At 35.6% G+C, this 23881-nt stretch overlaps 2 protein-coding genes across 2 annotated transcripts in view; one reads left to right on the plus strand and one right to left on the minus strand.

Annotated features, from left to right (window-relative positions):
• The first annotated feature begins 723 nt into the window (after positions 1 to 723).
• Positions 724 to 18529, plus strand: LOC144437178 (ankyrin repeat and SAM domain-containing protein 6-like). Its single transcript, XM_078126059.1, has 12 exons — positions 724 to 1667; positions 4400 to 4444; positions 7384 to 7588; positions 9250 to 9347; positions 11103 to 11263; positions 13782 to 14048; positions 14929 to 15057; positions 15622 to 15829; positions 16241 to 16346; positions 17034 to 17263; positions 17444 to 17511; positions 18134 to 18529. Exons 1-12 carry the CDS (start codon positions 953 to 955, stop codon positions 18314 to 18316), a joined length of 2415 nt encoding a protein of 804 aa, XP_077982185.1. The 5' UTR covers positions 724 to 952; the 3' UTR covers positions 18317 to 18529.
• A 3276-nt stretch (positions 18530 to 21805) lies between these two features.
• Positions 21806 to 23881, minus strand: part of LOC144437235 (GATOR2 complex protein WDR59-like) — a 50051-nt gene continuing 47975 nt past the window's right edge. Inside the window, exon 24 of the mRNA XM_078126137.1 lies at positions 21806 to 23798. Within this exon, the coding sequence (XP_077982263.1) occupies positions 23623 to 23798 (176 nt within the window). The 3' untranslated portion in view covers positions 21806 to 23622. The remainder of the gene's footprint in view (positions 23799 to 23881) is intronic.

A 23881-nucleotide genomic window follows, 5' to 3' on the forward strand; every position in this document is an offset into this window, starting at 1 on the left:
TTATCCACGTAGTGACACTGCAGAAATCGTTTCACTTCACTAGAAGGAAGTGATTTATTTCATGTACCCCAGAGAGTGGTAATATGTCTGGCTGAGGTCACTGACCCCTGCTATTAAGTCTTATTTAGCATAAAAAATAACAAGTTTATTCAGTTACAAAGAAACACTTTGTCAATCCATACACATTGTACAGATAAATCAAACTATGAATGAGTCACTATTTACCAATTATCGCATGGGTTCTCAGACCAAATTGTAAAACTTCGTACTTCAAAGATCTTGGCAATTACGCCAACGCGAACATTTCCTCGAATCTCTCTGTTACTAATATGGCTATTGTAAATTACGGATATGAATCGCCTTGGAAAAGAAGACCATATTATATTCATATAATGATATGTTGTTCTTTGGAAGCAAAATATGACCAAAAAAGAGAGAACCTTTAAGAAATGTTGTTATAAACAAGTGTTCCTATTACAAAGCCCTCACACAACGAAGACATCCATGTCCGAACAAATAAAGCCTTTGTCAAAATTAGAGAGAGAGAAAAGATTGTAGCTCCTAATTCTTGGTGACGACGTTTTCATTTGTATAGCAAAACACATCGTTGCCAGTCCGTCCAATCATAAAACAAAAGGCGCTTGCCTGTGGCTGTGTGGACTTCGTTCGCGTGTCCTCAAGCAAGGGTGAAAGGTGACGCACTTCCGCAGTATGACGTCATCAGCAAGGAATTCATAATGGCGGATGTAAAGAAGCATTACAGATAGAAAGATTGATTGCGAGTAATACGCGCGGAAAATGTCAATTCTTTGCGTATAACAACTTGTTTTAGTTTTATTTTTGGATTGGAATATACATATACATTGTTGACGGTATGTAGTCGCCCATGTAACTGCAAGACACGGGGTTCTTCGTGTTTTTTAAAACTATTATCTTGAGAGGTGTTAGTGCAATGGTGGAAGTCATTGATGAGTGTGTTTGTCGACTTTTGGTTGCCTGCGAACAGGGGGACTTGACTACCGTCCAGACGCTGCTCGACCAGGATTTAGCTGTAGACACAGTTGATGAGGAAGGATCGTCGTTACTTCAAATAGCTGCTGGAAATGGCCACGAAGCTCTCGCCCGATTTCTCATCATGCGAGGAGCTCGCATCGATCTTCAAAACTCGTACGGTTGGACAGCACTCATGCAAGCTTCACGAACAGGAAATCATAAAGTTGTCGCGTTATTACTACAAAACAAAGTTGATCCGAATGTGAAAAATAAACTTGGGATTACAGCTTTGACTATAGCAGCCCGGGGAGGGCACACGCAGGTTGTCAGAATGTTGTTGGATGTACCGGGAATAGAAGTGTCTGACAGCTCGCAGACTATGTCACCCCTTGTAGTTGCTGCACAGTATGGGCATGATACCGTTGTAAGGTTGCTACTTGATAAAGGAGCGGAAGTTAATTACAAGGATGAACGAACAGGTTGGAGTGTTTTGATGGTATCAGCTGTTAATGGCCATATGACAACTGCTCAGATTCTTGTAGACCGTGGCTGTGATCCCAATCAAACAAACATATTAGACAAGACTGCCTTGGCCATCGCCATACAATCTGGGAAACGGTCTCGAGAAGTTCGTGGTTACCTTGATAGGAAAACCACTAATAAGCCAAAACTTGGTGGGTATATGCTTCTTTTATTTGTTATTTTATGTACATATTCTAGAATTTTTTCTTGTATTATAAAAAGATATCTAAGCCCAGAAAATAAAGTGAAAAGGAAAAATAAACATGGTGAGGAAGGGTTATTACCAAAATTGAGAGAGTGTTAATATACATAGTAAGTCTACTCTTTGGGTCATACAATATCTGATGACATTCTTACACACTTGTCCTCACAATTTCAATTTCTTATCAAGGAAAATGTGTGTGAAACTCAAGTGTGCAAACATGATTAATGCTGAATTTTCCAGCATTTCAGATAGTGTGTATCTATCATCATGGAAGTACTTCCATGCTTGCATCAAAGAGACTCTGCCAACTTTCCCTGCAGCCTTTTCATTACCATCTTTATTTCTCAAGTCTGAGAGGGTGGCAGGAGCTCCTGCAACCTTTTCATTGACATATCTATTTCTCAAATCTGAGAGGGTGGCAGGAGGAAGCGTACATGTACTTCAGTCCTGATAATGGCAAGCAAGAAATTTGTGAGGAAAGTGCAAGGAAATATCAGCAAGACTAATTCACACAAACCCATATTGTACAGTAATAACAACAGATGTGCATGCAATTGTGTGGCAATTTGGCCAGTGTATTAAAAATCAAAGGAAAAGGTCCCACCCACCCACCCATGCCAATAAAAGACTTTGTGTCACACACAAGTGTGTGTATAAAAAGATGGCTATAGAAGAAATGAAAGTTGGTGTTATGTGTTATTCTCAGTGAGCCCCTCATCCATAAATCATTCTCTTGTGAAATACTGACAGATTCATCTTGGTACTGCCAATCAGTGAACTTCACTAGCCTTGAAAGATGGTCGAAAAGGAGACATCTAGTGAAAAAAATTCAGTATTTACTTCATTTTCATTGCCAAACAAAACAATGTCCTTATCAAAAGCAGCCATTGCTCTCAAAAATTACTATCCATATTTAGTAATGTGTATTATGGTCAAGGTCAAATGAGACATAGGCAGCACAATTTTTAGACGTCTTTATATTTATTTTACCAATTTTTAAAAGTCAAATACCTATTTATCAAAGTCATAGAACAATACAACAAAAGTTCAATATTTTTTCCAAGATCATTTTGAAATGTATCAAGTTACATAGTGCTAATATGGATATATCCATGGTGCTTTAAGTACATGTGTTCCCTGCAGAATGTAAAGATACAAAATCACCATTATTAGAAACCTCCACTTTTCCATTATAATTTTACTTAACTTGTCTAACTTTTTGCAAAAGTTTGTATGCAAAAATATGGGAATTAAAGAAAAGAAAGAACGGCTATCTATCAACTTGTCAGAAATGTCAAAAATACAGGCCTGTAGAGTTTCAGAACAAATTGGTCCTATGATCTATGTAATCCCTATGGTTCCACTGACAAGATAAACTGATGTTGGTCAGAAAATTAGATTCAATTGTGGGCCTTCTAAAATGTGCATGTAATGTATGCCAAAATGTATATTTCATCTAAATCAAAAACTCCCTAAAAACTAATTATGTATCATTCTGGACATGTGTATTTTGTTGAACAAGATTTTATCGTCATAAAGACTAAAATAGTTGTATTGAGGAATCTGAAATATTGTACAAATTTCAGTTCCACAAATTTGAGGTTTCAACAACCACAACCACAACCAATATTTGATATTGTAGTTTGATGCCTTCAGTCATAGTAAGTGGAAAAATCAATATAGTAACAGTGTCTTCGTTTCAACTTGTTTCTTCAGCGTCCTGTAGAACAGGACTATTATCAAAGACCTGCATGTAACAGCCGCCCCACAGTACAATATACAATAAGGCCTTTAGATCAAGCAACAACAGTAACTACCAAACATCAATGATGTATAATCCATTTGATTGGTATTCATTGAGAGCAGATTATTAATTTAAACTGTTTCACACAGCTGTTGACTACAAAATAAGCTGGCATTGCCAACCACTGGTAATCTCCCCTATTGCATAATACCTACAGGTTTAACGCTTCAGATAAAACATAGAATGTCGGTATTCTTTCAAAGCGAAAATTCTTTGTGCCAAAGCTTATTTGCATGTAAATAGTTTATTAGATGTATAAAGAGAATATAGTATTCAAGTATTAAAATTGAATTGAAGGGTTTTGAGTAGAGTCAAAATAATGATATGTAAGTACACAATGTATGTAGTGTGTAGGCCTTGACTAGTACCATTGTATACTGTAGTTGTTGTCTTTCAATTTCAAGTGTACAGTACATACTCATTGATACAGCTCCTTACCCTGACCATGCCCTGACCTTGCTGCAACATAAAGACTCTCATTGTTTGCTTCATTGTACAGGACTTGATAACTTCAGCATTTCATATGTGAAAGGAACAACTGTCTTACATTAAATCAATGTTCAAAGTTGATATATACTTTAAATACATATGTGTACATGAAAAGCACATGTGTATAATATGTATATGTAACATAATGTGTTTATTTTGTAATGACTGTAAATATATGCATGTAAATGTGTAAAGAGAGAGACAGACAGACACTGAGACAGACAGACATATAGAAAGAGCAGGGTATTGGGGATAAGATACGAAAAATGGTCATTGATAAATGTTGGCATGGTATAATTGTATAGCATTGTAAAAGAGATACATTTTACAAGATAATTGTGAATGTCAGACACTAAAAAGACAATTTCATATTTTCTTATCTGTAGAACTTGAAGACACAAAGCCAGATATCTTAGAAGCTGCCAAAAGTGGTAAGTTTTGTATTGAACAGGTTTGAGTCATGTTCTGTATATTACATGTAGATACTGACAGTCACCTTGGTTCTTGTGAACTGTGAGTATGGAGGATTTTTGTACTAGTTCCAAACTCGGCATAGATAATTTACATTTGTGATAAATGTTCATTTCACTGTAAAAAAAAATAAGTAATTTATTTTACAGTGTATCACAGAGTTTGTTAGCAACATATTGAACTGGTTAGAATTTGGTGAATTAATACAATTCAGCTGTATAGTATGTAAGCCAACTAAATTTGGTATTTCTGTGACAGCGACCATTGTTTCACTGAACTATTATTTCATTACAGTCTTTCAGGTGTTCTAAATATTTTAAATTGTTATACCTTACAATTGGCATTTATTCAAAAATGCAATAAATTATTAAATTTATGAAAACACTCTGTCTTGGCACGGAGCCCACAAGTTGGAACAGAAAAAATGATTTGTTTCTCACCTGTATTAGTGTGAGGGGTAAACAAACAGTGTGAAGGTCCATTTAGTAATCTATGTTGTTTTTGGCAAGCTGTTGATGGCTAGATTTCTATACTTACAGGTACTTTTATTGTCTATGAACTGAGAAAACAGTTATCTCGTTAACGTCTCATTTTGATGACTTCTTTGTGGAAAGTATCTTTTATTACTGCCAGTCTAAGTAAATACATTTCACAGGTGGTCCAAATCAAAGACCCTCGTGTAGGGTCTATGTGCAAATCAAAGACTCTCGCATAGGGTCTATGTCCAAATCAAAGACTCTCGCTTAGGGTCTATGTCCAAATCAAAGACTCTCACATAGGGTCTATGTCCCAATCAAAGACTCTCTCATAGGGTCTATGTCCAAGTGAAAGACCCTCGCGTAGGGTCTGTGTCCAAATCAAAGACCCTTGTGTAGTATGTCCAAATCAAAGATCCTTACGTAGGGTCTATGTCAAATCAAAGACCCCCGTGTAGGGTCTATGTCTAAATCAAAGACCCTTGTGTAGTATGTCCAAATCAAAGATCCTCACATAGGGTCTATGTCAAATCAAAGGAATGGACATAGACATCATAGAAAGGCAAAGTAGGGGTAAAATTCACAATATTACATGTATATACGGGCTGCCTCAATTACAATAGTGACTATAGTATAAATAGTTCAACATTGTCCTATCAAGATATTGTCCCCATCTCAACTGGCCCCACATCATCTAGTCCCACATCAAGTTCACCACTTCTCCCAATCTCAACTCATCCTCATCAACTCGTCCCAATCTCAATATGTCCGACATCAAATTCTCCCAATCTCAACACATCCCGCAACAACTTGACCCACTTTAACTAGTCCCATAACAAACACAGAGAGAGTCAAGACAGAGATTGTGGTAAATGTGATGTCATCACCAGAGGTTTTCCCATAAACCCTTGCAGGACATTCCCAAAATGGCTGAACACATGTCAAGTGTAGTAGGGCTTCTTTTAATACAAGATTTCAAGTTGGATAAGTTAACATTGTGCTACACATATTCTGAAAGTAGAAATAAGTCTTACTGGAGTTTTCATTTAATTAATTAAATATCCATTCACTACTATATTTCAGTGTAAGACTATTGTTATAGTGACAGTTTGTCATGGTATTGATAATTCAAGATTGGGATATGTTTATAGTCGGGAGATAAGTTATGATTGGGACAGGTTGAAATGGGATGAGATTGGGAGGAAGTGATTGTGAATCTGATTTTATATATAAAGTACTTATGTTACTGGAGTCAATTAACTGATATTTCAACTAAATATTTGGGTGTTCATTGTTACATGGGGATCAGCTGAGGAAAACAAGATATAGGTCCAAATATTGTGTACCAGAGATTTGGTTGGGAGTTGAAATAATTGTGTGTTTTCAGTAAGATTGGTATGTAAGAGATATCTATCGGAATTATGAAACAGGGTTAACTAATATTTGGGTTAAATGTGTTCATGTTTGTACACCTCAAGGCTCATAATCCTTTTATGAAGTATTGATAATCTCAGAATCAAATTGTCAGACATACCAGTGAAAGATGTCCGCTGTTATTTGAAAGCTACAAAATGAAACGTGTACGTTTTGTGATATTTTTAAGAGTAACAGTAATAGATTCTGACATTTAGGATTACTCGCTGATTTCAGGATATTTTAGCAATTTTAAACTCTTCTTCATTTTGTATCTTGAGAAATGGATGAAATATCAAGATAAATCATAAAGTAAATCACGAGACAGTGATTGTGGAGTGGCCATTTTTTGCACCCATACCGTAGTACTAGAGTAAATGATAGAATTACCTAGACTACGGTCACACACACGTTGTGCTGTTGAAGCAAAGCTGATATGTAATGGAATTCCTATCTCACGTGCCAGCATATCTAGACTACATGTTTTATCTATTGATAAAGGCAAGATAACGATAAGCACTAAATAAATAGTTTATTGCATGGCAAAGAATAGCAACCTGGTGAACAGCTGATAAGAAATTAGATCGTTCTGACAGTTATGTTGAGATGAATTGATATTACTGAATGACAGTATCAAAGGTTCCTTTATACCCATTGATACAAACAATCAATTGATATGTAAACATATTAACAATAGTTTGTTATAAAACAAATCATACATCTTTGGCTAATCATCACGTGTGCTGTGTATGGTATGAAAGAATTGTTGAATAATCTTGGATAAACAAATATGTGGATTTTTAGTAGGAATTTGACATCATGTACACTATAGTATTGTGAACTACCTGTTGTTGACTTTGAATTTACTCCACTGTCCTTGTACCTAGTATTTAGTATGTCAAATTCACAGAGTACCTTAAACCAGTCAAATTTATTTCACATACATTGGTAAGTATCATTTTGTAGGTCAAAAGAATTACACCATATTCCATCCTATTTTCCTTGCACAGGGAATATCAGGAGAATACGGGAAGTGATTCAGGATGATCCCAAGGCAGCAGACACAGTGGGAGAGGATGGGGGCACCCCTCTAATGTTTGCTGCAATGAAGGGACGTTTGGACATTGTGGAAATGTTGGTCCAGTGTGGAGCTGATGTCAACAGACAAGATACAGCATCAGGCTGGACAGCATTGATGCAGGCCACCTATTATGGGTAAGTTTTTATAGTTTTGCTAAGGTTTTGGAAACCCAGTAACAATGAGGGAAAATTTGAAAATTGTATAGGTTTGCATAATTTTTGTGGGAGTCGTATTACTATTAGTGATAACATTGGTATATGATGGTGACGGTGTAGACTGATGGAGTCATCATTGTGTGCACTCCTGTCATTTATTCTTTAGCTTATGGTGAATTGGAGAACCAACAACGACAAATCTCTCAGTCTAGTCATGGTCACACCATTGGCTTTCATCAGTACCAAAGTATCAAATGTGTGTCAAGTTACCATCATAATACAAGTGTATTTATCACCATTATCACTAGTTTAAAATGAAGGAATTGCTGTCATACAGCTGTAGTTAGCTCTCTCTCTCTCTCTCTCTCTCTCTCTCTCTCTCTCTCTCTCTCTCTCTCTCTCTCTCTCTCTCTCTCTCTCTCTCTCTCTCTCTCTCTCTCTCTCTCTCTCTCTCTCTCTCTCTCTCTCTCTCTCTCTCTCTCTCTCTCTCTCTCTCTCTCTGTGTGTGTGTGTGTGTGTGTGTGTGTGTGTGTGTGTGTGTGTGTGTGTGTGTGTGTGTGTGTGTGTGTGTGATTCGATACCATGTTGACATCCAGACTAGTCTGTTTGTGCCATGGTCTGCATTTGTGTAGCTATACGCATTAGTATATTTGTGTGTGTAGATACAAATGTATGTCTGTAGATATATCTGTAGATATATCTGTAGATATGTCTGTAGGTATATGTGTCGATATGTCTGTAGGTATATCTGTAGATATGTCTAGATATGTCTGTAGATATGTCTAGATATGTCTATAGGTATATCTGTAGGTATGTCTAGGTATATCATTCTGTAGATATGTCTAGATATATTTGTCGATATATTTGTCGATATGTCTGTAGATATGTTTGTAGGTGTGTCTGTAGGTATATCTATAAATATGTCTGTAGATATGTCTGTAGGTTCTAGATATGTTTGTAGATATGTCTGTAGATATGTTTGTAGGTATGTCTGTAGATATGTCTGTAGATATGTCTAACTATATCTGTAGATATGTCTGTAGATATGTTAGGTATGTGTAGATATGTTTAGATATGTCTGTAGATATGTTAGGTATGTGTAGATATGTCTGTAGGTATATCTAGATATACATTGTATTGATAACTAAAGAAATGTCACTTTTAAATAGGTAATAATTAGTTTGCCCCTAAGCCAATTTGATTGATGCAGAGCAATGTCCTGTGACCCACCAACATTTGGTGTTCCCCTACCTCGTACTGTGTGATGACTCACAAGAAAGCCATGAGTTTTTATCATTTTGACTCACAACAAAAAATGTCTTTCATCAGAGAGAACACCGCACTGGTAATAATATCATGTGTTGATTTCAAATTTTCTTCTTGAGAGCAGAACAACAGCAAAACATGCTGTAGACTCATGTTTGTATTGCAAAATAAACATGGTCCACATACCAAGACATCATTACCTGTTGTGATGTACTGGTGTTTAGAATGAAATCTTTGAAACAGGTCACCTGTAAGATTAAGAGTGTAAGTAGCTGGAATCAGCCTTAATATGTAGAAGACAGATTGATCCAGAGTTTATAAAATGGTGAGAGCATACAAGATGTCATTTCTTGTATACATGTTTGTTTTAATAGAAAAAGAGAAGCAGCCAAGTACTTAATAAACCAAGGAGCAGACGTGAACATTCAGGCTAAGGATGGCTGCACAGCCTTTGATCTAGCAGTACTTATAGGTATGTTGTTCTATTGTTATCAATACCCAACCATCCAGACATGTAAATTACTACCACCTAGTCAGAGAATAGAACTAGACAGTTGAAAATGTTTTAAAATTTCATCTCAATTGATATCACATTATTGTAGAATTGTTAAAGTATTTAAGTCTTGCATCAGATAACATTTGAATACAAAATAAACTGAATATTGTTAAAGAAATGATGAAAAATATGGAGTTCTTGTCCTAAATTTTGATGGGAAACAAGAATTTTTATTGAGGTTGGGAAGCATTATTTCATCTTTTGTGCTGTTATGAGCTTTTAGTTACACACTCACACACACATACTGAATATGAATGAAGAGTAAACGGATCTCAAGAGTGGCTGTATCACTCCTTAGTATTATGAGGTCATAAAGAGGATAAAAGCCTATGACAGAACAATGAGTGATGAACACTTCATAACTTTACCTTACCTTACTCTTAGTGACCTAGACATGAAATGACACAAAACATGAATGCCAACAAATTGAATGTGAAACATTTATTTTAGATACGTACATTATTCATTAATTATACTTCCAACCTTTGACCTTTGGAAATAAATTGATGCTTTTAATATGTCTATTGACTAAATGCTCCCTGCAAAACAACGATAGAGTTGATAGAAATATGTATAACACATAACAGAATGTATTATTTTGTAAAAAGAAATCTTTTAGAAAACAAAGAAGTAAATCCAAAGCAGTATTATGACCTTTAGACAACACACTCTGTTATGGTCATCTTCATAACTTTCACAATCATTCCATACATAGTAACCATGCATTCTTATTTTGTAGTGGTTTTGGTAACTATATCCTGAAATCTAAATGTCCACATGATGTCACATGTGATAAGTATGGTTACATCATATGTGATTCATTCAGAAATACAGTATCTACATTGTAGATTGCAATGCTTTGTATAAACCTATGACTGTTAGTGTATTAGGTGTTGTCAAAACAGACTGCCACCTTTGTTCTACACATGTACATGTAGTACTGGTTTATCACCTGATTTATTTACACTACTCAAACCTAGCAACAAATCCTCAATATAATCAAAGTCCATGCTGTAAATAAAATGACAACTGCAGTCTTTCATTTTTTAAGTTAATAGCTACTATTGATATAAAATAGTTTTCAGATAAATATGTTGCCATGTAGATTCTTATTACAGCAAATAGTCTGCTGGCCACACCAACACTATTAGAATTTTTCATATTTCTTGCCTAGCTATTCAGACATAAACAGATTTCAAATCGGAAGGTCTGACTGATGAGGACACATAAGTGTAAACACTACTAGCCAGTTAATATTACGCTAATGATATATACTAATACTCAATCGTACAGAATGGATACCAAAGTGTACACTTTTTCTATGGTTAACAAGGTCAACATACATGTATGTTGATATTTGTATCAAAACTGTTGATGTCACAAATTTAGGTCCTCCATTATAGTTGCTTGTCCCAGCCTCTCACCACCAGTGTATAATTTGCACAAAATGCATGCTGACAAAAAGACAAAAATTTCAGCAGTTGAACAACAACAAAATTTATGTGCAGACAATGTGAAGCATGATATTTCGTAAAGTTGAATCCCACATGTACAAGGTGTTGTTGTACCGTAGTTGTTTGTATTATTAAAGTCATAGTATAATGGATAATTCTTTGTAAGTATGAGCACACAAAATCACTGTTCCTCATCAGAATTATGTTTGTCTTTCAGATGATGCTGACACAACTGAATTAGTGAGATTGCTGGCATCTGTAGGTATGAAAGTGAACAAACCTCAGAGGGGGCGCTCTAGCACCATGCCATGGTCCTCAAAGTCAAAAAGCAGTGATAACCTGAATGCTGATGGTGAGCCACCAAAGAGTGGACTCAAGGTAGGAAAATGGATTGATAGATACAATTATGTGTCTATACATGTGTATGGGGGAATAGAGTTGATCAATGTGCTGTGTGTGTGTGGGGGGGGGGGGTTGTCGTTTGGTAGTTGAGGAGGATGGATGGATTTGATGGAGGAAAGAAGAAAGAAAGTTGATGAAAGATGGTTATGATAAAAGTTAAATGATACGCACATGTGGTTTGGTGTAAAGTGACGCGTTGACAGGTGGATAGTAGATTGCTTACTTGTGGTTTAATTAGCTGTCAAATGGACCACTGAATGAGATTCACTATCACTAGTATCAGATTCCATCCCGCCATGGAAAGTAAACTAACATTTGTAAGGCCACATAAGTTGGATCTTTAGATTATTCATCACCTGGTCTTTTGGTTAATAATTAACTTGATACTTGTAAAGTGATGGGGTAAATGTAGGTTGGGAAATTGGTCAGTTTAGGAACAGATGTGCAATACATGTATATCAGTCATTGTCTACTGTAGCATTTTAGTGTGTTTACCATGAGAGTTGTCATCTATAAGTGCTGTTGCCATGGTAATAGGTTAGAGAAATCACAAGATGAAGTAGTAACTATACATGGCTACCATAGTTACATGACATAGTCCTCTGAAAGAATGCCAACAACTCTGACATACATGGTTACATCTTCTATCTTTCACCATAATCCAACTGTTGTTTATAATGTACTTTGAAATGCTGTCACATGGCGTGTTAAGTTACCTGTCAGGCTGTCTGTACCTGTTTGTAACTATCTGTTTGTACTCTGGCAGTTACCAATTACAACAGTCGTTAACCTACCAAAATGTAAAATACCATTGCTATTGCTTACTCTTATGGTGACATTCATAGTTTACTACACATTGAGTGATTTTTGTAAAAGGTTTCCAGAACCCTGAGATGGGCCAGAAAATAGTAAAAATTACATAGTTAGTTCCCTGTACATGGTTTACTGTAGTAAGATTTTGGTGAATAATCACTGTGGTGGCCTTCACTTTTTTAATGTACTGAAAGGCTTATGTCAGATTAGGATTATTGTTTGGATGGGGAAAACAGTTGATCTTGATTTAGAATGATCCTGTCTAATTCTTATGGCTTCACTGATAAATAGTAGTAACCCTAACCATGGTATCCAAACATTGGGGTTTAACAAAACACTGCCAGTCAATGCACTTCTATATGGCCATTGATCGCTTAGTATTAATGTCTCATTGACCTGGCAAATCATAGGTCATGGATTGCTTTTGCAAAATAAAATATAAAGAAAAACATTACAAAGAAAACGGCATGACTTGTCATTGTGAAAGCTGTCACCATATTTAAAAAACATAAAAAGTACAACAACCTTACAAACAGAATCAATTGAATAAAAAATCAAAGGAAATGACATTTAAGGACAGAATGGCTTAAAAAGTAAACAGAGAGTACAACAAGATGTGTATAAAGGAAATAAAGGAATTAGTTGTTTAGTGAAGGAGATTAGTGGATATCATATAACTAGGGACAGGTAGTCAAGTATTGGGATAATGAAGTCAAGTAGATCACTGTAAGTCTTTGGTATACTCTGGTTTCTACAACCACAGTACAATTGGGGGATTGTTGGATTGTGGTTGAAGTGGATGATGATAATAGGAAATTGTTCTATGTTCAGAGACATTGATATGTGAGAAGGAATCTAAGGACATTGACACTAGTGTTGTCCTTGAGGGTCAAAGTGAGTGCATGGGATGCTTTTATCATTAGATCATGTATTTTTGAGTTGTGTGTTTGTGCTACACTAGGGAAATATATGTCCCATTGTTAAGCAATGTAATGTAGGTTAAGTTAACTTTTCTGTATACCGAGGGTAACTTTCCAAATATGGATTGTGGTGCATTTAATGACATTAAGCTTTAAGTTTAGTCCCTGTTTTCAGCCAAACGTATCAGACATTAGTGGCTTGGTAGGTTTATATGAAGGAGATAAAATGCATAACCTTTGGGTACAAAAGTCATGGTATATTGTGATAATAAATTCCAAAGCTTGATGGTGATCAGAGAAAGTAGTTTAATGTTTAGAGTATGACAAATGGATGCTGAATTGTCAGACATCAGCAAACAAATGTATTTATTTTGGAGTTTACAACACTTTGTGTATATGGAGAGAAATATTTCCTTTTCTTAGTTTGGTGTGGTATTTTCTTGGAGAAAGATAACACTTTCTCTTTTTAACACAACATCAAGTTATGGTAAAGATGTCCCATATCAGGTTACAATTGTCACCTACATGTAGGTGTATAGGGTGAAATATTGTATGCTATCGTTAGTATCAAATATTGAAGTATTGTGACTTTGAGGGAAAGAAAATTCTTTGGTGGGCACAATTGAGACATTAATAGAAATTGAAATTTGCAGTAAGAATGAAAAATGTAATTGCTATGTATATTTGAGTTATAAATCTATAATTTGTAGACAGACACAGTATTGATGATCTCTAAGCTAATTATTGTGATCTTTTTATAGGCATGGTGGTCCAGAATGTCCAACCGATTCCGTAACCTAAAACTAACAAGTACATTCCGTGCCAGATTTTCCTCTAACCGACTTCAGCCATTCCATGATGAAAATACTGATAAAGATGCTACATTGAAAAGATCTGACAAATCGTCACGGTCAAATACAGATAGTCAGCTTGATGATAGAGATAGGAGGTTGACCAGTCCTAAGAAATCAGCCAGTGTTGACAGTGGTTTGGATAACAGTCATGGCAGCAAGGCACTCTATACATTGGTAAGTGTATGTCGTGATTTGGATAACAGTCATGGCAGCAAAGCACTCTATACAAAGGTAAGTATATGTTGTGGTTTGGATAACAGTCATGGCAGCAAGGCATTCTATACATTGGTAAGTATATGTTGTGGTTTGGATAACAGTCATGGCAGCAAGGCATTCTATACATTGGTAAGTATATGTTGTGGTTTGGATAACAGTCATGGCAGCAAGGCATTCTATACATTGGTAAGTATATGTCGTGGTTTGGATAACAGTCATGGCAGCAAGGCATTCTATACATTGGTAAGTGTATGTCGTGATTTGGATAACAGTCATGGCAGCAAGGCATTCTATACATTGGTAAGTATATGTTGTGGTTTGGATAACAGTCATGGCAGCAAGGCATTCTATACATTGGTAAGTATATGTCGTGATTTGGATAACAGCCATGGCAGCAAAGCACTCTATACATTGGTAAGTATATGTTGTGGTTTGGATAACAGTCATGGCAGCAAGGCATTCTATACATTGGTAAGTGTATGTCGTGATTTGGATAACACTCATGGCAGCAAGGCATTCTATACATTGGTAAGTGTATGTCGTGATTTGGATAACACTGTCATGGCAGCAAGGCATTCTATACATTGGTAAGTGTATGTCGTGATTTGGATAACAGTCATGGCAGCAAGGCACTCTATACACTGGTAAGTATATGTTGTGGTTTGGATAAGTCATGGCAGCAAGGCACTCTATACATTGGTCAGTATATGTTGTGGTTTGATAACAGTCATGGCGGCAATTAGTATCATTTCAATTCAGTATAATGACTTTTTGTCTTGTGTTGAGTCACTACAGTAAAGTTCATTATGATTGACTGACTTTTGTTTTGTGTTTACAGTCACTAGCATCACCAACAGCAAAGCTTCCCAATGAAAAGTTGATGCCAGTGGTACCACCATTCCTGCCACCACCATCATTTGAACTTAGCAACACTGATAGACCACGTATGCTGTCTTCAGATTCAAAGGTAAATGGAAGATTCATTCGTTACTGCACTTAGCTGTAGAACCCACATAGATTTGACTTCCTTACTGCACTTAGCTGTAGAACCCACATAGATTTGACTTCCTTACTGCACTTAGCTGTAGAACCCACATAGATTTGACTTCCTTACTGCACTTAGCTGTAGAACCCACATAGATTTGACTTCCTTACTGCACTTAGCTGTAGAACCCACATAGATTTGACTTCCTTACTGCACTTAGCTGTAGAACCCACATAGATTTGACTTCCTTACTGCACTTAGCTGTAGAACCCACATAGATTTGACTTCCTTACTGCACTTAGCTGTAGAACCCACATAGATTTGACTTCCTTACTGCACTTAGCTGTAGAACCCACATAGATTTGAATTCCTTACTGCACTTAGCTGTAGAACCCACATAGATTTGACTTCCTTACTGCACTTAGCTGTAGAACCCACATAGATTTGAATTCCTTACCAATAACTGAAAGTGAATGAAATCAACATATTTTATCTTGTTGTACTATTAATCAATAGTTTGAATGTTTTTCTCCTTTGTCGTTTCAGAGTGGCAGTAGAAGACTTGTCCAGTCTGGTAAATTTTCTGGAATGTCAAGGACCATGACAAGTCCTCGTAGTCCAAGTGATTCAGTTAATTTTGGCTACTATTCATCTAGTCCTAACTCCTCCAATGGTGCAGGGGCTGTTGGTAGGCTATTTACAGCATCACATAGGTCACATCCAATGTACAGAAGACATACATTTGATCCTTCAGGTAATGCTTTCAACTCTTATGACGTGTTAATATTTAAATGAATACAAAAATGACTTGAATCTTAAGACTAGTTTTGCACATCAGTGGGCTTTTTTCAAGAAATGTTATTCAAGTTACTAACTCTGTGATATTTAAACTATCTTGAACATAAATTGTTAAATTGTTATATGTTCTTTGACCTGTAACCTTTAACCTTAAACTGGAAATCAGGGATATTAGGTATTGTAGCATAGTATGCAATGATTTCTTTCAACTTGAACTTGGTATTCACGCACACAACAATATAAAAATTTGACTGCATTAAAAGCATGTGAAGTGATTGAATAAATGAGTTTTCATAGATAGCTCAGCAAGTGACATTTTCTGTTTATAAAATCGAAATGTCAAGTTTTTGTTGTGTCCTTTTTGTAGTGACAAGACCAAGGCCCATTTCATACCCTACATCAGCTTTCATGTCAGCGCCCTCTGCAGTCAATGATACCAGCAGTAGGAGTAAGAAGAGACTTGCAAAGGCACAGTAAGTTATTTCTAGCAGGTTATGTTATTTATAAGTGATAAGAATTTGTCTGTCATTAGTTCCCCCCCCCCCAAAAAAAAGGGGGGGAACTGTTACAATCAGTTCCCTCTGTGTGTCCATCTGTCCATATGTGTGGCTGTCCATCCGTAATGTGTCATTTCTCAGATATGCAATATCCAATTTTATTCAAACCAGGAACAAAGGTGACATATCTAATCTATGTCATTTTAATTTGTGACATATGCAAATTTTATTTTGTAAAATATATTTTATTGTTAAAAATACATCTTTACTGCATAACTCAAAAATTGTAAAACAATGTTCTCAGAGTCCACATCCAGCTCAAAGTCACCAGTAATTTTGATGAAATCTGGCTTAGGTTAACTACTTTCTCCCTCAGAATTTTCACACCTTTTTATGTTTACGCTACATGCTGCAAGTTTGACAAATAATAGCACTTCCATCATGTACATGTAAATTTTCACAGATGTAACAATTTTCCTTTTTTTCAGACCACATGTACTGATGTAGTCTGTAAGTTATGCAATGTTAGGGTGCCCTCACACAACCACTTTCAGCAAGGCCAGTGAGGGCAGTGTAACACAAAATATCTTGGAAGCTGAACTAGACTACATGTTAACGACTTGTAAATTTTCACTTAGCTTTCATACATTTTGTATTTTGCAGAATACATGCTGCAAGTTCCAACTCATCCACCACGTCCAGCTCACTGACTCCATCCAGACCACATCACCATCATAGTGGAGCTTCTCAAACTAGCACCACACCAACTTTGACCCCTTCACATTCCCCTGATCCAAAGGGTCACTTTGGGTCAACTGTCAGCTCATCCAGTTTTTCAAGTTCTTCACATAGACAGAAAAATACAAGTTCTAGCAGTGGGATTAGTGAAGATGGTTAGTAGGATTTTGTTGAATTGACTTTGTAGAGAAAAAATCTAGTCTAGTGACTCACAAGTATTAACACTTGTATTTTCCTTGGCTGAACGACTAAATATATTTTTGAATACTATCTATTATTCCTTTCATGTGTTATGAGATACAAGTAAAGGTGTAACTTATTTTATTCTTTTACAGATGAGTTGTCACTTCTCCTAAAAAGACTTTCACTTGAGAGATACACACCTATATTTGAAGAACAAGAGGTATGTTGGTAGATTTTCTCTGACTTGTGTACAGAATAAATGTTTACAAGTTGTAAAAGTGTTTTATACTGAATAGGCTATGTAAAAGATGGAGAACAGTGAACTGTACAATAGATACGCATTTGTATTCAAGCCATTTGTCTGAAAAAGTATACCCTAGTACAATAGTTGGGATATGTCTTTGATAAAGACATTTAACTAGTCATTACTTGGATCATGGCATATATTAGGTACACTGTTGTACTTTGCAGTCAAATGCTATACTGAAAACATTAGGTACACTGTTGTACTTTGCAGTCAAATGCTATACTGAAAACATTAGGTACACTGTTGTACTTTGCAGTCAAATCCTATACTGAAAACATTAGGTACACTGTTGTACTTTGGAGTCAAATCCTATACTGAAAACATTAGGTACACTGTATGGCCACAGGAAACACTGCAACCACTTATGCAAATACCCCAAGTATGGCACACCTACAGTCGCGTGTCACGGGGTTCTGGCATATTGATATCAAAAGGGCACTCTAAAATAACAAGAGGGTTTAGAATTTTTGTTACTCTGGACATGTAGAATACTACCATGTACAAACTATCTGATTCTTATGTGATGTCTTGACAGGTTGATATGGAAGCATTCCTGACACTCACAGATGAAGACTTGAAAGAACTCGGCATATCTCACATAGAACCCAGGCGTCAAATATTAGGTGCAATAACTGAACTGAATTCTGGTAAAGGAAGAGAGAGGGAATTCTTACGAACTACCCTTACAAATTTCCGCCCCTCAGACTTCCATCAGTAATCGCTGTCCATATATATTTTGAAATTCTATTTAGGAATTTACCAATATTTTTTGTGAATTTTTATGGATTTGTATTTTTCTGTTGTAGTTTGTAAATTGTGATGAGTCACTAAACTTTGTGAAAGTCAAACAACCATTCATTTACAGACAGTCCAAAAAAGCTATGTTATAAAAATACATAGTCATTGTTTCCTGTGAATTGAAATTTTGTTCTGTCACATATTATTGGGGGGGGGGGGGGGGGGGGGGGGCATACCAAATGAAGGGAAAACAGCTATGAAGTCATATATTATATGGAAAGAACACAAGGAAAATAAGTGCTGGTCACCCCTTTTTATGAATATAGTGCACCAACCAACCATATTTAGGTCTGAAATGTAACCAAATTTGTGGAGAAATGGGGAAAAAGAGATATGGCAACTTGATCAAAAGAATATTGCAATTTACTCATTGAATGAAAGACTTAAGTGTATTTCATGTGATGACAACAATACAACAAATTTATATAATTATTATGACTTTTAGCAATGAAAGATGAATGTAGAATCACTGTACATGTATTATGTAAAATTTTAATATTTGCATATAAATTAATGTTGCTATATATGGTAATGCTCTATTTGCATATTAAAAAGTAATATTTTACCAAAAGTGTGTTTGTCATTTCATCTTTGTCCACTTCATAAAAGGAGTTGGTAGGTAGCTAACCTATCCCTATCCCTATACCTATACCTATACCTACAGCTATCCCTAGCCCTATATCTATACCTATACCTATACCTATACCTATACCTATACCTACAGCTATACCTATATCTATACTAGGGTTCTGTCAAGCTGGAGAGTAGTCTTGGTTGCTAATTAATATTCATGCTAATCTGTATTTATTCATGAATAAATTACTGGTACAATCAAAGTAGCTAACGGAAAAGTTAAAAGTTTAAAACCCAGTTTTCTTTCTCTGCAAATTTTTTACTCTAATCTCAATCTTTTGCACATCAATTTTTTTTCAATCCGTTTTCAATTAGTTTTCTTGGGAAAGCTAAAATTATTTCAAATTAAATGTCAAAAGGCGAGTACAGTTACAAAACTCTAAATAGTTGTGTACAGGTAAACCTTGTACGCATCGTGTCTGGCCGAAATCTTGTGATATGTAAAACTTACTATACTTTACTATTGTGGACTCCAAAACCTTGCGACAGTTTGTTACGTCATAAACCCACCAAGTTGGAATATACATTCTTTCACAGATTGGTGCAAATTGTTGATGCATGCCACATGCATGGCATGGGTATGACTTGAATATGATTCACTCAGTGATTGGATGATCAATTGTTAACCTCGTCTGACATTATTAAGGAGTGATCGCCAAATGTCGCGCTCAATAAACGAATTCGGGCTATGGCATCAATGCGATTGCTGAACTTCATTTTCACACTTCTAACCAAATTTTTAAAACTTTCATGCCTTCAATGATAACAGGTTCTGTATTTACTACTGAGATATAGATAATTGATTGGGGCATTACCTTATCAATGTTCAATTCAATTCAATTCAATTCAATTCAAAACTTTATTGTCTGCATATAAAAACAAAGAAAATTGTCTTCAGACTCGTCAGCAAATGTTACAAAAATACACATAATTCACAGCAATGAAAACAGAAATAGTATATTTACATAATGACATAAACGTTCACTTGAAGCTGTCACATTGTGTTCAAAATGGCCACTGCTGATGGTAAGAATTATTTTTTAAACAAGTTCTTTTTTGCAAATGGAACCCTGTAACGACGTCCAAAGGAAAGCTTCTGGAAGTGAGTATGTAATGGATGTGTCCGGTCATTTAACTATTTTCAACGCCTTTCTTTTTACTGACAACTGATACAAGTGACAAAGAGAAGATTGCTTGGTACCGATGACTTTTTCAGCTATGTTGACAATGCGAGAAAGCTTACTTCTGTTCTTTACTGTCAAATTGCCATACCAAAGTGCAATATTAAAGGACAGCACACTCTCAATGAGAGACCTATACACCAATTGAAGGACACTTTGACTTACGCCAAAGGATCTGAGTTTCCCCAGGACATACATTCTCTGTTGGGCTTTTTTTGTGATATGATCTGTGTTCATATTGAAGTATACTTTTTCATCCACAAAAGACACTAAATATTTAAAGCCTGTTACTATGTCAACAGGATTGTCATTGATTAAAACAGGTGAACATTCATCACATTTACAGCCAACAACCAGTTCTTTTGTTTTACTGACATTCATTTAAAGAAGCTTTCTTTACACCAGTTTGTTAAAATTTCAATCTTACAAAAATAACCAGCTAAAGAATCTTCATCTTTAAGTAAGCCAACAAGAGCCATGTCAGCAAATTTAAGCAGACAAGTAATCGCAGTATTACACTTCATGTGATCAGTGTAGATTGAGAAAAGGGTTGGAGAAGCACACAACCCTGTGGGGCACCAACATTTAAAACAATCTCATCTGACATGTGACCACTGTGGACGATCCCTTAAAAAGTCACGTAACCACAGAATAATGTTAGGGTTAACTTTCATATCGATCAGGCACTTAAGGAGGACATGCGGTTGTATGGTATTGAAAGCACTAGAAAAGTCTATAAAGAGTATGAAAACATAGGTATTTGAACTGTCTAAATGTTGCGTTATTAAATTAAAAAGTGGAATTGAAGCATCCTCAACACCTCTACATGCATTATAAGCAAATTGGAACGGGTCCAACTGATCCACCACATCACAAAGCAGGTACTTCCGCACAACACTTTCCATAGATTTACACAATTATTGATGTCAGGGAGATGGGACGTAAATCATTCAACTGCTGGGGATTAGGCTTTTTAGGAACTGGAACTTGACAATCATGGATGTCTTCCATGAACGAGGAACAACATGACAATTGAGAAGCAGTTGAAATATATACGTGAATACAGAACTGAGTTGTGACGCACAATGCTTCAGAACTTTACCAGTTATTTTATCAGGCCCAGCAGCTTTGTTACTGTTTAATTTTGAAAAGGTAGCTTTCACATCAGATTCTGGAATATTAATTTGTACAGGGGTTAAATTCTGACGTAGTGAGTGACATTCTTTACTAAAATCTATAGTATCAAAACAAGTATAAAATGTATTCAGATCGTTGGCCATGGTAGATGGATCTGAACAGAAAGGGACAAGCTGTTTAGTTTATTTCTATTCAGATCGTTGGCCGTGGTAGATGGATCTGTTCTTGTTATGAAACATGTTGAAGTATTCAAAGTGACAAAGTCTGATTAATATATCTCTTATATATATTAACTATACTAGTATTGTTTATATCCAAATTATAATATTTATGCTCTAAAATTGCTACAATGGTACAGAAGTGTTTCTGTTACCATTGACAACAACAGACAGTTTCATTTCATGTTCAGACACAGTTTGATTGCAAGTCCTGGTTTTCTGAATGTCAGACAATGTTTTATTAACATTAGTTCACATAAGACATGGCTGGTCAAAAATACAAATGGAAAATATCGCTTTAATTGACTTGTACATTTCAGCAGTATAACTCAAGCACTGTTTCATCAAGCAGAAATAAAAATTGTGACGATTAAATTAAATGAACTTTCTTAGGTAAAATTAACTATCTGGTAATCAAGAGTTGATGGCCTTTTTCTTCATCTACATGTTATTGGAGAACTTGAAATTAACAGTAGACCAGGGCATTGTATCTATACTACCAAATTAGTAGTAGTCCAGGACACAGAGAATACTATAAAACATCATATCTAGACTACCAATTAAGCAGTAGTCCAGGGCACATTAAACATTGTATCTAGACTACTGAAGGTGGTCAATTGTTATATCAATGGAAATCAATAGGAAATTGTAGCTAAAAGAGTTCACTTGGCTAACTCTGACTATGAAGCCTAGAAGTTAAATTCAAGCCCTGTATTGGAATATATGTTTGATGACATAATTATGTTATACTAAAACATACAATAACCTACAGTACTTAAGTATCTAGTTTTGCTGTAGGTACAAACCAGAAGTGATGTGAGTGATATTTTGGAAGTACATTTCTATAAATATATGGACACCAGTTTCTAATCTACATTCTAACCAGACAGAACATCCATGTTTGGAGGAGCATAACACAACACAACAATTTGTCCCAAAAAAACCAAGATTCAGAATAACATATACTTTTCAGTTGAATTACGTATTTACAAATACATGTACAGTACTGGAAGATATGGTATACATACATATTTACAAATACATGTACAGTACTGGAAGATATGGTATACAGGCACATTTCAAATAAAAGTTTTAAAAAGTTAAATAAAATGAAATTCATACAACACAGGAGTTCTGTCAAGTAGCAAAATAAATTATGTCTTTAGCAGCACCATTATGAAATAAGCCAATAAGCTGGTCTGTACAGTTATGTCATTGTCAGTTCACCAGTGAGGGATATTCACTGTACTTGAACTCTAGTCTTTTAATCCCAATGACTTGGATTAATATTACCTTATCAGTGAAGTTATGGTGATAAATATGATCATATTTTCAAAATCAAATTTTTGTAAATCTGTACCAGACAACTGTTTTTTTACACTTTAAAGAGGACAGGTTTTATTCCATGGATTCATAATACATGCCTCTACCCACCATCATCTAATTCTGAATAGTCAAGTGACTGCTAGAGTGGCACTATGTTTAAACTAACTTGCATTGTGTTACATGTAACTGTGTATAATGATCCAATGATGAAAGTCTATGAATGGCTTACAATTACACTACAGTTATGACACTTTAGTTTGAATTCAAATATTTTATCTCTGTACAAATTGACTACATATACTTTCAGGGCTTGCATCTTCCATAATACACATTCAAAATGACAACATTTATGAATTTATCTGTTGCCACAATGTACTACTGATACAAGGTATGTAAGCTACTATGCCATAAGCTGATAATTGGTAAAACAAAAGATTTTACAGTTTAGGCAATAGGGGTGCTGTTTAGAAGCAGATAGTTGACTTGAATAAGTGAATATAGAAATGCAGCCTATTTAAAAATGGCTAGGTTAATACATCTAATAATTTCTTCACATCCTGAGCCAAGCAAGATCATAGCAAGATGAGTACAATGGAGGTTACAGTACAGAGGTGTACATGTTTATGGTTGAGAATCAATCCTGTGTAATTGGACTAGTGTGTACAGTAAACTGTACTGACCAACTCAACAGAATGATTATTCCAAATCTGTGATTGTGGCATAGATGGCAGTTAATAATGTCCTGATCTACCAAAACTATCTGTTCTTTCTCTACCATAGAGTTGAAATTCTTCCTGTAGACAGTAACATCCACATCCAGTTGGACAGACTTCATTAGATTCAAACCATTCTAACATGTGGAAGGAGTGACCACCATGGCCACAGGATAGACAGAAGTTAGAAGAACCTGTAAGAAGAGGAAAGTTTCAGCAAATAAAAGATAATGCAAATTTTTACATGGAACTTTCCAACAAGATGGTCAAAATACTT

The sequence above is a fragment of the Glandiceps talaboti genome, chromosome 7 (assembly GCF_964340395.1).
Source record: "Glandiceps talaboti chromosome 7, keGlaTala1.1, whole genome shotgun sequence".
In the NCBI taxonomy this organism is placed as follows: Eukaryota; Metazoa; Hemichordata; class Enteropneusta; family Spengelidae; genus Glandiceps; species Glandiceps talaboti.

Excerpts from the sequence above, each read along its gene's own strand:
- LOC144437178 (XM_078126059.1), top strand. The coding sequence starts at position 953 with ATGGTGGAAGTCATTGATGAGTGTGTTTGTCGACTTTTGGTTGCCTGC. Across the intron at positions 15,830-16,240 it reads ACATACATTTGATCCTTCAG|TGACAAGACCAAGGCCCATT; the intron begins GTAATGCTTTCA and ends TCCTTTTTGTAG. Across the intron at positions 17,512-18,133 it reads CTATATTTGAAGAACAAGAG|GTTGATATGGAAGCATTCCT; the intron begins GTATGTTGGTAG and ends ATGTCTTGACAG.